At 41.9% G+C, this 14,185-nt stretch overlaps 2 protein-coding genes across 2 annotated transcripts; both read left to right on the top strand.

Moving 5' to 3' along the window:
* Positions 1–3,687: 3,687 nt before the first annotated feature.
* LOC131891102 (probable glutamate receptor) lies at positions 3,688–6,597 on the top strand. Its single transcript, XM_059240609.1, has 2 exons — positions 3,688–5,246; positions 5,635–6,597. The coding sequence occupies exons 1-2, from the start codon at positions 3,934–3,936 to the stop codon at positions 6,311–6,313; spliced, it is 1,992 nt and encodes a 663-aa protein (XP_059096592.1). The 5' UTR covers positions 3,688–3,933; the 3' UTR covers positions 6,314–6,597.
* A 44-nt stretch (positions 6,598–6,641) lies between these two features.
* LOC131891105 (glutamate receptor ionotropic, kainate 5-like) lies at positions 6,642–10,458 on the top strand. Its single transcript, XM_059240611.1, has 2 exons — positions 6,642–8,615; positions 10,211–10,458. The coding sequence occupies exon 1, from the start codon at positions 6,698–6,700 to the stop codon at positions 8,591–8,593; it is 1,896 nt and encodes a 631-aa protein (XP_059096594.1). The 5' UTR covers positions 6,642–6,697; the 3' UTR covers positions 8,594–8,615; positions 10,211–10,458.
* Positions 10,459–14,185: the final 3,727 nt, after the last annotated feature.

The raw sequence follows: 14,185 nt of genomic DNA on the forward strand, positions 1-14,185 counted from the left end.
GTGGACCCCATGGTAGTGGTAGATAACGGCGACATGGAAAATGCGCATAACACCAAAGTCGCAAAGTACCATCTCCCTGAGGTGAAGCACTTCGCTCAGAACCTTCACCAGTCGCTGTTTCCATTAGCGGCGATACCTGACGTACAATTGGCTGGGGCGGTGATAGACTGGAGAGGGTGTCGGGCTGCGCTTGACGGCTGATTATCGCTAAAAAGAAAAAGAAAAAAAGAAAAGTTGAAAATTTTTGTTCACCACTTCTTGACTTCCATCTTCAAGATCTCTCCGCCTGTCTTGGAATATTTGGCGGTCCGCTGTTTCCTTGCCGGGCGAAAGATATGGTTTATTGAGCAATGTCGCTCGGATTAGGAGGAAGTCCCTTTTAGGCGTGGTACCGACTGATAGTGATTGTAGACAACGAACATCGTCTCATCCCATTCATGACGCAGTCGGCTTTGGGTGGGATCTAAAGCACGTGGGCGGCACGGAGGTTGGTAGTCCCATAGTGCATGTCATACAGGATGACTAACGTCAATTCCTGAACACGATATCTCTCAGTGATTACAAGGCACTTGTGCCAATATATGAGGGAGGTATACAAGGATACATGTGGTCGCTTCAGATTGACACTAAGGTATATCAAGGACGACGTCATCACTGGACAGAGACGGTAGGGTGGGGGAAACGTAACTTTTATCCAAATGAACCGAATGCAATTTACTTCATACAAGTTGAACTTTAGTTAGCTCACAATACGTTCGCCAATTTTGATCTTAATCGATCGTTTGCGTCGAAAGCAATGAGGTCCTGAAACTCAGTACGGCGTGGGCAGAAAATGACTTGCTTAGCACCACCTTGGTAAGATCTTACCAATGTGGTGCTAGCTCATATACATTCAATTTGCACCCTCCCTGGTCCGAGTTTGAAATGCTCATAACTTTTGACACAGACGTTCGATTGAGATCAAAACTGACCATTGCTTTCAGAGGCTATAATTGAGTCAACTCATGTAAAGAGAAATGCTTTTGATTGATTGGAATTGGAATTACTCATTTTCCCCCACCCCCGTCGCTGACAAGTGGTGAAGTCGTCCTTGGGTATGTGCTTTGAGGGCGTAGGATAAACAAGCTAAAGTATACTACTATTGGCCTGATTTGATGCGCTATAATAGGAAGAGTGTCGTCATAAGAAGCACCATGCTTGGAAAAAATATGTTTCAGAGATAAGATCAGGCCGATACATTTGCATGGAACTTTATTATAGCTAGGTTCAAGCATCAATTTTGGCTCAAAATAGGTGCCTATTTTGCCAGATGCTTAAGCTGTTGAAGCGCTGTTTGGAGCTAACCTCCTGGAAAAGAATATTGTCAAGTGCTACCGGCCGATGAATGAGTAGCTTCCATGCCACTTTGTTCAGTAGATTTGTTTTCTTTGTACAATGATGACCAACTTAACTCCTAAGTACAATTGAGAGAGAATCTTCATTACATTCAATAACAGGATATAAAAGTTCTTGTGATGGTAAAACATTAGAAGCGCGAGCTTTCTGGAAGAATGAAACAGTTTTAGTGCAAACCTTTTACTTCTCTCAGTACCCCTCATCAATGTCAGGCAAAGTGAATGACGATAAACTTGAAAACAAATATGGAACAAATTTAGAACCAAAAATGAGATCTTTAAAAGTATGAACAGAAAAAATAGGTTTAATTCCAAAATCAAGTGTTTCTTGGCACCCTTATTTGCTGGTTTTCGTGGAGTGAGAAGAAAGAGTTACTAGAAAATCCCACCAAAGTCCCATTACCCATCAGAGCAAAAACAACTGAACCAATCTAAAAAGTGAGATTAGCCCATTAAGTAACAAAATCGCAAAAAAGTTATTAATTGCTAGTCAAATTAATGAGAGCAGAACTAACCTACTTACTCATGATTAGGCATTGTTTGAGTATTTAAGGAGTGTTTACATGAATTAACCTACCCAAATTGTATTACCGAAAGCACTATCTTAAATTAGAACACTGTGCCTCACAAACAAAAAATATATAAGCCATCATTTTGCACACTGACCTGTGGGTCAACGCCCTTGAATGCTCATCTCGTAAATAATGGAGTCAAAGATATTTAGCAGATCTCATCTATGAAAGGTTTAGGTGTCGTCCTCCAAAATAATGGAAAATTAAATGAGCATATTTAGTTGAAGGTGCCATTCAAATGTGTGGTTGGATATATCGCACGTTTCAGTCCAGAGAGAGTGTCACGGTGCTAGTACAAGTCGATTGTTCAACCTCATCTTGAATACGCTTCACCCATTTGGGCTCTAACTAGTTCAGCAAGTATGCAAAAGATCGAACAAGTCCAAAGATGTTTTAACAGGAACATCACAGGAATGACAGAGCTCTCGTATTGTGAGAGGTTAGAAAGGTTGGGACTATACTGCGTTCAGAGAAGGTACAAAAGGTATCTGACACGTACGTTTTCAACAGCAATCATGAGCTTTGTCCCAACCCAGGATTTAAGGTCCATTCTAGTGACCGTCGAGGCTCCATGTGCATTTTGAGAGCACCTTCAAGCCCTCGAGAATCCAGGCTAGTTCGAACAACGGGAGCATCTTTCAAGTCACACTTGGACAATTTTTATGTAGCATTCCAGATCAACCCTACATTCAAGGACTATTTCGTTCTGCCAACTCAAATTCGTTGGTAGACCAAATATAATGTAAAGATTGAGAGTAATAAATAGATGAATCATAGCTTTTCATTTTATTAGTACTGGGGATCATATTCCCTGTAATGGTTAAAAAGGCCCGTGAAAAACCAAACCAAAAAAAGCCACTTAATTTTTGTTGTGCCCATATTTGTTTGTGGTCTGCATAATGTAGGATTGATCACAATTTCTTCAACCCAAAATCCCTGACCCCTGCATTGAAGGGCTGGCCGGATCGGCAGACTCGAATTCGTGGGTGGATCACATATTGTATGAATTCAAAGCTAAGTAAAATTTATTAGTTATATTCCTTTTGAACCGCTGGGGTTTCCACTAACGGTGGCGGTAAGGAAGTCTGCAAAAAACCGTTTGCTTTTCCCCCCTTTCGTTCTCTCTTTTTTCATATGTGACCAAGTCAATTGACGATAAGGATAATTTCCCAATAAGGGCCCTTATTTCCAACATCACACGGCCCAAAGAACACGGGAAGAGGCACGGTAGATTGCTAAATAAACTGCTCTTGTCTTGCCTTGAATGCAATTTCTTTTCGGGACATTATATGACACAGGGCACTAATTATAGATAAGATTTTAATATAATTAGCCAAAAATAACACAAACGCGTTATAATTCAATAAAAAAGGGATTGGCCCAATCGGCCCTTTATTTGGTAGAGGCTGAGTGACAAAGCGCCCTCTGAAGTGCAGAACCTAAAACATATTTCGTGTAGCGTAAGGGGGCTATAGAGTAAGTGTCCTTTTATTCCCTTCCATTTGTCATCTATTTTATATGCTGCTTTTGAGTGGCCTTTACAATACGCAACATGTACCAGAAACAAACATTCCTTTCGTCAAACCTGATAGCCCCCTCCTCCTCCCCAAAAAGGTGTCTGTCCTTGATAAAATCATTCTAGTTTTTCCATTTAATGTTTAGTTGTTTTTCTCTTTGGGCCACAAACGAAAAGCGAACACTTCAGCCATATCATATCAGGCAAAGGTCGTTCTTTCTTGCGAAAAATCCGACAAAACACCTGGATTTGATCCTTGCCCTTTAGAAGCTCTCTAAAAGCTACAAATTGAGTGAAAGTCATAAATATTTAACGGAATGAGACTCCAGGTTTACATTAGAATGGAAACACTCCAGAGTTAGAATTCCCTTTTAATTATTCATAGTACTTGTAAGCTTGAATTCGTCTGTTGAAACGAGGCGAAACCAAATAGTTGGTCCATTTTCCCGCCATGGCAAGTTGGTGGAACATATTTCTGCGGATCCTGATATTCCTGGGATCCTTGCACATGTGTTGGAGTGATTGCGGTGGACATGAGGTATTCAATGCCATGAGCTCGATTTTCAATTGGAACAAAGGTCTTTTGATCATTGGCAGGATGAATGCTCACTTCCGCAGTTTAAGCTTTTACGGCCAAGTTCGTGAACACTTGGACGACGTAGAAGCCGCTCAGTGGTCGTCAAATAACATTCTGATTTGCCCACAGCATTTGAATCAAAATGCTCTTTTATCGATTATGGAAAAGCATTTCAAAATTGGAACAGTGTACATGGTTATGTTGATTGACACCAATTTTAGTTTATTCTTGAAGATCGCTCCTCGCATCAATCAGCAGATCTACTTTTTTGACCCCGTCACCAATTTGGTCAAAGAGTCTTTTGTTGTGAATGGTGTCAAACAAGAAAATGTCCTTTTCTGGTGGAACAAGGATCGCAAGAGACTTGATCGGATCTCAAAGGTGTCCTTTCTTCAAAGGAGGTCCAGCTTTCAAGGCCAAAACCTGGTTGTTTTGACCGAGCGGCATTTGCCATGGGTAAACTTTTTGGACACGGATCTGCGAGCTGCTAATATCAAAGTATCGCCGTCTGGGGATGTGTGGTACTCTATAGATCATTCCAAAGTCAGGGGATATTTCAAGACCATTTTCCTGGACATTCTGGGATCGCAAATGAACTTTTCCACGTCGCTCTATGTTCGGAAAGACCGGAAATGGGGCTCCAAAACTCGGTCTGGCCAATGGACTGGCATATTTTCCTCCTTGATCAAACGCGAGGCGGACATCGGAATGGCAGCTTTAACAATCAATCCAAGTCGCTTTGAGGTGGCCGATTTCCTGATTCCGTTGGGCACGGAGACCTATGGGATCTTCATTCGGCGGATAGGCCGTGAAGAATGGTCCTGGCAGAGCTACCTGAAACCCTTTCAAGACTATCTGTGGATTGGGCTGGTGCTTCACGTGATCGTGGTGGCCTTGGTGATCCAGTTTTTGGGTTTGGTTCTGAGGGGGACCAATCGACCCCTCAAGAAATGGATCAACGAGTACTGGGAATCATGCTGGATGGTCTTTGGCTCCTACTTTGGTCGAAGGCCCCCTGAGACCGGGGGGAAATTTGAATCGAGTCAAAAGTACTTGCTATTTGGAATCTGTTTAGGTGGAAATGTTATTTTCATGGCTTACCGCGCCTCTCTGACCTCGGAGTTATCTATTCGACGAACCCAGTTGCCATTTTCCACCATGGAGGAGTTCTTGAAATCCGATTTCAAGTAAGATTCTGAGAATTAGAATGGGACGCTTTTATTGGTGGAAAGGTTTTGTTTTGTGCATTGTGATTGAAGTAATCTGGTTGATGGTCAACAAGGCTTAACTAGCGTGTAAGATTAAGAAATGTTTACCTTCTAAAACCGTTCGTCCGTGCAATTGGCTTTAATGGTCTTTGTTGACAGTCTTTAAAATATATTTGCTCGGTAAACAGAAGCCTAACATGGCCGAGGAGTCCTTAGCTCCGATAAACGAACTTGAAGGAAAACTCGGCCGACTTGGTTGCTTCATGAAACATTTTAACAACACATTATTTTCTGCTTGGACTTGTACTAAATTATATCTAAACTTTGAAGACAAAAAATAAAAACACTTAAGTCCTTACATTTTCAGGCTATCCCTGCCCAGTTATTATGATTTATACCAAGAAATTTTCAGTGCAGCTCCGCCCAATTCAATTTTTAATCAGGTCTACCAAGCCAAAGTGGTCGGGAAAGAAGATGCATTCTTTGATAGTGAATCTGACGGGTTGGATAAACTAATGGTTGAACCTGATTCAGGGGTGTTCTACAACGTCGAATCTTTTGCCGACTACAAGATGTATCAATGCCAGATTGTGGCCCCCTGGGTGACTTTATTTCCGGATTTGCTCAGTGTGGCTTTTCCCAAAGATTCTGTATTTTTCCCATTCATCCAGTACCAAACTATGCGGCTCTTGGATCAAGGCACCTCCTCCCGAGCCTTGAAGGCCATTCTCAGGGATGTGAGTGGGACGTGTGAGGTGCAACAACAATCTGGACTGGGTCTGCATAAACTAGTCAGTCTCTTTGGATTGTTGACATTCGCCGCTGTGCTCTCGATTGCAATTTTGATCCTGGAACGAGCGGCCTATTGGACCACTTTCGTCCCTCCTGAAACAGTTATCATCCAAAGTTGGCAACTATCAGATGGCCCAATGGAGACAAACGCGGAGATTGATTGGCTAATTCAAGAATTCAAAATTGAAGACAAGGCGACGTTTACAAATCGTCTTTATTGCATTTTGTATTCGAATAAAGCCCAATCTATTTAAAGGAAAGCAATTATGGCTTTTGTATTTCCGAGGTACACTTGAACCGATGTACGTAATTGTTTTCAATAATTGCCTTGTCCCATGAAGGAAAAGCCAAGTGTGATATTGGAGACATTTCTTGGAGTGGGCTAAAACCAATATCTGGCTTCAACCAAAGCAACACCGAAAGAAAAAAAAACTGGCCAACCATATCATTAATCATCAAGGCTTTTTCTCCAGCCAAGTGGCGCCCGTATTCTCAGTGTATTTCAGAATTTCATAGATAACACATTAGAACCCCGAACCGGAGCATTCCTTGGACGCACAATTTAAATGACTTTCTAGCAATTTGGGAATAAAGCACCCGTACAATCGGCTCTGTAGAGACGCATTCGCCGTTGTAAAATGACGTACCGACTAGTGCTCTTACTTTTCGTTGTTTTATTTGTGTGCGATTCTGGATGTGGTTTCCACCTCCCACACGTCCAACCCGTTCTGGACTTTCTGGGGATACTGCAATTCACTTACATCACGGCTCATCCTGGATCTCACCATGAGTTGTTCCACCAAAGGTTGATCAAAGTGGCCAGGAACAATGCGACCAACTTGTTCGGCCATCTGATCATTGATTGGAATCAAATCGAACACGCTCAGACCCATGTGTTTAATTGCCAAGGACATGTGGTCCTCATCATGCATTCTAATGTGTCGGACTTGACGAATCTGGCATTGCATACACAAGTAAACCAACGGGTATTTTTCCTCAATAAGACGGATTTGACGCTGAAGGAACGTTACCACTTGAGTGAACAAGTGGTGGAAAGAACCATCGGATCTGTTGTCCATCAAAGTGCTGGAGTGTTCACTTTTGTTCCGTCATCGATGGCGGGTTTCTTGGATCGCCGTTCCAACTTACAATTGACCCACTTTCACGTTCTGGTTGAGTTCCAACGACCCTCTCTGTATCTCAAGCCCAAGTCAACCCTTCGACGAGAAGAAATCATTCGAACGCCCTCCGGGGATCATGTCTTCCCCGTACGGGCTGACCAAATTCAAGGCCTCTATCATGATGTGTTGGAACTGCTGATGAGAAACATGAACTTTACGGTCTCTCGATATAAACGAGTAGACGGCCATTGGGGTACTATGATGAAAAACAAATCTTGGACTGGAATCATCTCTTCTTTAAGAAAGGATGAATTTGACTTTGCCGCAACCTCCGTCACGTTATTAGCTTCGAGATCCAAAGCCGTGGACTTCTTGTTTCCTCTAGGGTCTGAAACATTCGCTCTCTTCCTCAAGAGATCATTCATCACCGAGGAGTACCATTGGAGTCTGTTTCTTGAACCTTTCAGTCAATACCTTTGGATGTTTCTTCTGGTCAATGCCATTGTTTGCGTGGTTGTTCTCCGGATCCTGGACGCGGCTCGGCAACACTGTTTGGGATTTAAAACAGCACCCTACTTGGATGTGTTGAGCGACTCATGGATGGTGGTTGGGTCGTACTTTGCCATGAGACCGAGCTTGGCTGAAGGCAGAGCCTTACAAGTGGGTTCCAAGGTATTCATCTTCTCCATCTTCCTCATCGGAAACGTGGTCTTCATGACCTACCGTGCCTCACTAACGTCCGAATTATCCGTGAGGAAAGATCGAATTCCCTTCTCAACTCCCGGGGAGTTGCTGGACTTGGATTTCAAGTTGGTCGTCAAAGGAAACAGCGTGGGGGAATATCATTTCACCCAGGCCCGCTCAGGTTCCGTTTTTAAGCGACTGCTCCACAAATTCGACAGCCAGGATTCCAATCGGAATGGGATGTTCCTGGACTCGGAAGACGAAGCGATAGAGAAAGCGCTGCGTGAACCTGCCACGGTTTTGTACAGTTTCATGGAGGAAATTCAGGATCGTGGGAATTTGATATGCGATTTTACGGTGCCATGGGATTCGTATTACCCAGAGATGACCTCCATGGCTTTTACCCGATCATCCAAGTATAAGGAGCTTTTTCAATACCAAATCTTTCGACTCATTGAGAGTGGGTCTCTCAATTCCTTGACCAGAAAATGGAGAGTGGACCATTATTGTCATCATAACGAGGACCTGCGGTTGGGATACGAAAAACTGTGCAGTCTTTTTGCGCTTCTGTTGGGTAGCTTTGGTTTGACTGGGATCATATTCATCTCCGAGCATGCTCTTGCCACTTCAAAGACCTTGAAAGCAAAGAAGATCGCCGATCATAATGAAAGCATCAATAATGCTGTGAATGGATCCAATTTCGGGAAACTGGTCCCTCCGGGTCCCTGATTGACATGAAAATAGATTCCACGTGAGCTGAACAGCATAGACCCAATGGATTCATTAATTTTTTTTCGAGTACAATTTTGTAGCTCCTTATCCAAACAGTTACGAACTATAATGCATTCATTCCCCTTGTTCAGAGTTGTCTTTTTACTTGATTGAAAAAAAAAACAAAATCATCAAAGAAGCATAAATTTGAAACATATATACGGTTACTCACAATACTGATAAAGTTTTTGTGCAAATGCCAAGACTTCTAATAACGACTTCGTTGTTATTGAAACAAAAGGAACAAAATCGTCTTGGATTCTAGCTCGGATTAGTATATTAATCCACTTAAAACCTACAAAGAGATAATATTTTTGAAAACGGAATCAACAGATCCTGGGAGTAACCTAAGTTGTCCTTCCAACTAAAATTTTATTCAAATCCATGAAGCAAACAAGATATCTTGTTTTTAAAGATTACATTTGCATCAAATTTGACTGCAAATTGCTCCGGTTATATCTTAAAGCAATTGCCAAGAAGTATAATGAGATTTTTTATGCCTAAAATATAAATAGAAAAATATCGCTTTTAAAAGCAGGTAGAAAAAAAACCGAAAATAGTTTGCAATAGAACTTAAAACTTGCATAATGTCAATATTTCACAATTGTGATGCCATACGTGACAATCGCAACTTTAATCAAGTTGAATCTTGAATTTTGACATTGATTTTGCGTTGAATAAAACCATCGCTAGCACGTAGAAATTAATTATTGCAAAAAGTGACAATTTTGAAAATTAAACGGTCACAGGTATCGTTCAAATATTTTAAGAACATGATAGGATAGTGTAGCTTTTGGCACTTAAGTAAAATGAAAGGCAACTTTACATGTTTTGCAAGTTTTAAGCGACTTTTAACTTTTACAGAAGTCTTAAAGAAAACGGAAAAACTTTATTTCTTGTTTGAAATTTTACGTCAATACATAACTAAGAGTATGTTTAATGCTGATTGACTACGTTTTTGACAATGATGCATTTTAATGGGCTTTAAGTGATTTAACACACTTATCTGAGCTACTTTTAGACATGTGTATTTTACAAAAGTTGTTCCTTTTGTCTCTTTGACAATGAAAAACATACCCAGATGTCTTGACATTGGAGCAAACACTTAACCAGAAAATATAACCTCCGTGTCCCGTGTACAGTATACCAACCTCATAAGGCGCTGGCCTGGCCTGGTGGTCTCGAACAAAAATCTTCCGCCTTGAAGCCATGATTTCAAATTCTCCGCATGGAAGTCAACCTTGAAATTCAATCATGACCGATTTTTCGCTGCATACCCGATTGACGATTAAGCCGCTCAACTTTTTCATTGAATGTTTTAATGAAACTCTCCAGCGATTGAAGCATGAGGCCAAGCGCACAACGGGCAAATCGATAAAGTCATCGAGGTCCAAAGTAAATTTCAGGGCTGAAAATTAATAGACTGAAACTGAACAGCCATGGTATGGTCTCACTTGCAGTTCTTGTCATCAACTTGGCCTCGTTCAATTTCTATTGAGATGTGCATGAAATCGAATATTTGGCTGGTTTGGGTTCTCTTTTGAAATTTAATCCAAATTCTACCTCTTGTTTCAGATTGATTGGTTACAGTTCGTGGCTCACTTCTGTATGGCAAAATGGCCTGACCAATTTCACTACATGGATGCAATGATTGGGAGGCATCTTGATTGTGATTGTACTTTAAAGATTGTGCCTGTGCATCTCAAAGTAAATGTCGGACAATCTGGAAACGAGCGACATTTTTGTTAATCGCAAAATTTGTTATTAAGTGATTGTAGCTCAATGCAGAATTTCTTTTATAATTATAAGTCAATAAATTCAATGTACCATGGATCAAAAGCCCCTCAACACTTTTTCATAAGGCAACATAGATGGAGTCTATCATGAGCTCCAATGTAAAGCTAGGTATATATAGGCCACGCGTTATTGGATCCAAGCGGATTAGGATCGGATTGAGCAAAAATTTAGCAAAAAAATACCTGAAGAACCAATTAACATCATCCACGGACTTCTAGAGATATGGGCTGCAAACGGAAGAAAAAATATCGTATCTCCTAAAGTAAACACTAACTGTAGTAAACACTGCAAAAAATTTGAATTTTCGGCCTGCTCTTGGTCAGCTAGATTAAAGAGATCTACGTTTCTTATTTTATTACTTTAATTCGAAAAGTGGCTCAGAGTGGCTATGACCAAGAGCAGGCCGTTTTGCCGGGAAGCTCGTTCGCAGTCCATATTTCTAGAAGTCCGTGCCCAGACCAACAAATGGTCACGGAAACATGATTAAGCAAGTCAATAATTGTTGTTTCCCTTGACTGACCCGGGCCAGAATGCAATGCGTGTGGTGAACCTAAAAAACATGTTCTTCACAAGTCGTAAAGGGATTGGAAATTATTACTCTCAAAGAAATCCACGTACGTACATATAATAACGAACTATGAAGCACAAAATAAATCACACTTACCTTATTGATGAATAAATAGAATTCAACTCTTGGTGAAGTTCTACTTCCTTCAAGATGGAAATTTGATGAATAGATTGAGTATGCATCTCCAATTTGGGCGCCTATGGACTCTGGTCATCTTCAAATCTAGTAGACAAAGTGTTGCCCTCCATCACTAGATCCATCTTTGACACGGCGGCTGATCTTTGTATTGGGAAAGGACTAAAGGCACTTGAATTTACAGTAATTCAACGAAGTATGAACAATACCTTGTAATATATATGTTCAAATGTGTTCATGGTATATGGCTACATCCTGGTGTTCAAACAACATACAATGAGAGGAGAGGAATATCATGTAGCGTAAATAATGATAAAAGTTCTAGGGATTCAACACTGATTACGAAATAATGAAAAAAAACTTTTGTGATAAACAGTTGTCCGAAACTTCATAACTGTCAAACTTAAGGCGTGTCTTTATTAAATTTGGCCCTGCCTTATCATTTACGAGCGTACACATCATTTAGATAAGTGTTTGTCCAATATCCCTGAACAACCATATGTTCAGGGGCTTCATAGATCGGCTAATACCAATTCGATGGTAGACCAAATGTTTTATCATTGTGCCTGACCATTTATCACTATAGTTTGTTTTTAATCAATTAGACATGACAATTTTTACATTGAATGACGTTCTTGGTATTAGTTACAAAATCTGTAAAATTTTGGCTACAAAAAGAAACAAAATAAGCTTTGTTATCATATTGAAAATAACCACTGAGTGCTTTTTGTAAATAAACGTGAAGCTTTTCGCGAATCTTCAGCAAGCTATTCCGATCTTAATAGAATTCAAGTCAACGTTGAAAGGTGTTCCGTCCATCAGGGGTGAAAGGTCCTGACTTATTGAATTCCCGTGCGTGAACGGAAACATGGAACTCCTGACCCAAGCACTAGGTAAAAATACCTTGATAGCTCTCAAAGATGGAGAGCACCTAGTACATGGGCTTCAATTTCCTAGACCTATCTTAAGGCCTCCGGTTATAACCCTAATCAGGGCCTACGAGCAATAGTTTGAGCTTCCTTTATCAGGGCCTCAAACAATCATCAATCAATTGACTAAGGATACAAATCGCTAGCTACCTCTACTCCCCATTGGAATGATCGTATGATCGGATAAGAATAGGCGTGGTTATGGAGAACAAGGAACTTTATTAAAGGAGAACTATTGAACCGAAGTATCTTGACACGTGGCCGTCTAGACCAGTCATCATCGTCCCAGATTTTCAGCTGGGGGAAATACCGTCCATAATGAGAGGTTTGGATATGTACAAATATTACAAAACATTCTGTTCATTCCAACTCCCCCAAATTGGCAAATTTTACAACGCTCTTGTATTTGACAATTAACTTTGATAGAAGCTCGGTCGAGTCGTTGCGTTCGAATACTTTTCCTCGGATGTATGAGATGACTTTTTGGCGGTGAATCGCATTTCGATCCGGTTTGATCACCAAATGGGGATTTCGGAGCCTGACGTATATATCGACGATTTCGCCAAAGCACCTTACCGTTCAGGAATTGTAACTGATATTTTCGTCGATCATCCGAGTTAATTACAGAAGCCAACCGATCCCACCTCTTAGTCTTCGGATTCTGTACAAACACATTTTCACCAACGGCCAACCTCTTGAGAATGAACGACCGGCGATCATAATACTGTTTTCTCTTCTGGTGACTCTCTTTGTTTGTTTTGATCGGACTGGTTGGTGTTGCGCGGAAGTTCGGGCCTCAGAGCTCGTCCATTCACCGGAAGCTTCGAGCCTAGAGCGCGCCGAAAAGCCGTTGGGCGGGCGAAAGCCCGTCCTCTCGTGGAGTGTTGCGGAACTCAAGCAACCCGTTATCAAGTTCCTCCGAGCTGATATTGCTGCCCGTCTTGGCCACTAGGTATTTCACGGCCTTGACCATGGCTTCGGCATGGCCATTCGATTGGCTATGATAAGGGGACGACGGTCTCCATTCCACTCCCACTCCTCCAAGAAGGCTTGGGTCAGCGACGATGAAAATTGGGGTCCGTTATCCGATCGAAGAACGTTAGGCACACCCATGAGACTGAAAAAGCGCCTAAGATCGGCAATGACGGAGGTGGCAGCGGGGGGAAGAGTGATATTTGGCGATAAGAGGGAATCCCGAATAACGATCCGAATAAACCAAGTATTCCTTGTCGCCATGGGAGAAGAGATCGGCCGTTGCCATCTCAAATGGACGCGTGGGTGGTCGTCCTGGATCAACGGTTCCGGTGGTTGGGAAGGGAGATAATACGCACACTCATGACAAGCCTGAACCGTGTTCTGAATGTCGGACGTATATCCGGGCCAAAAAGACTGTTGCTCGTGCACGCCTCTTGGTTTTCTCAACTCCTTGATGGCTTGCGTGAAGCTGTTGAAGGACATCTTTGATGGCCGATGAAGGTATCACGATCTGATGACCTCGGAGAACAAATCTTCATCCACGGAGAGTTCATGGGCCACTTTTTGAAAGCGCGAAATGTATCCGGATTTGGTTTTCGCAATGCTTCCGTCAATCACGGCTTGCCGCAGCAAGCGGTAATCGCGGATCAATCGAGCTTGTCGTCGGATCTTCTCCACCGTTAAATCTATGGAGTTGACTTGAGTCATCGAAATATGAGCAACTCAAATCGGTCATCATCTGAAGGATCCGATACCGGAAAGCGTGACAAAGCATCAGGAATTTCGTGGTCTTTACCATTCCGCCATTCTACAACGAAATTGTAACTGGACAATCTACACCTGTTTTTGGATGCGGGGTTCTCAATCGCGTCCAGAGATTGGCAGAAAATTGACTTCAGGGGTCTATGATCGTGATGACCTTGAAATCGGGCAAACCGGCGAGATAAAGGTGGCATTTCTTAACTGCCCAAAATATTTGCCAGTGCTTCAAGCTCGATGATGGCGTACCGCGTTTCTGCGTCCTGCAAGAATCGTGATCCGCATTGTATGAGTCTCCACTGATCGTTATGGTATTGCAGGAGGACAAATCCGAGCCCATTCAACTTTGAAGCGTCAGTTTGGATCACGGTTGGAGCATTTGGGAGA

This window comes from Tigriopus californicus, chromosome 11, assembly GCF_007210705.1.
Source record: "Tigriopus californicus strain San Diego chromosome 11, Tcal_SD_v2.1, whole genome shotgun sequence".
Lineage (NCBI taxonomy): Eukaryota > Metazoa > Arthropoda > Copepoda > Harpacticoida > Harpacticidae > Tigriopus > Tigriopus californicus.

What these genes read in the sequence shown, in the direction of transcription:
- LOC131891102 (XM_059240609.1), top strand. Translation starts at nt 3,934, where the DNA reads ATGGCAAGTTGGTGGAACATATTTCTGCGGATCCTGATATTCCTGGGA. An exon ending in TTCTTGAAATCCGATTTCAA is followed by an intron (nt 5,247 to 5,634) that starts GTAAGATTCTGA and finishes TTACATTTTCAG; the next exon opens with GCTATCCCTGCCCAGTTATT.
- LOC131891105 (XM_059240611.1), top strand. Translation starts at nt 6,698, where the DNA reads ATGACGTACCGACTAGTGCTCTTACTTTTCGTTGTTTTATTTGTGTGC.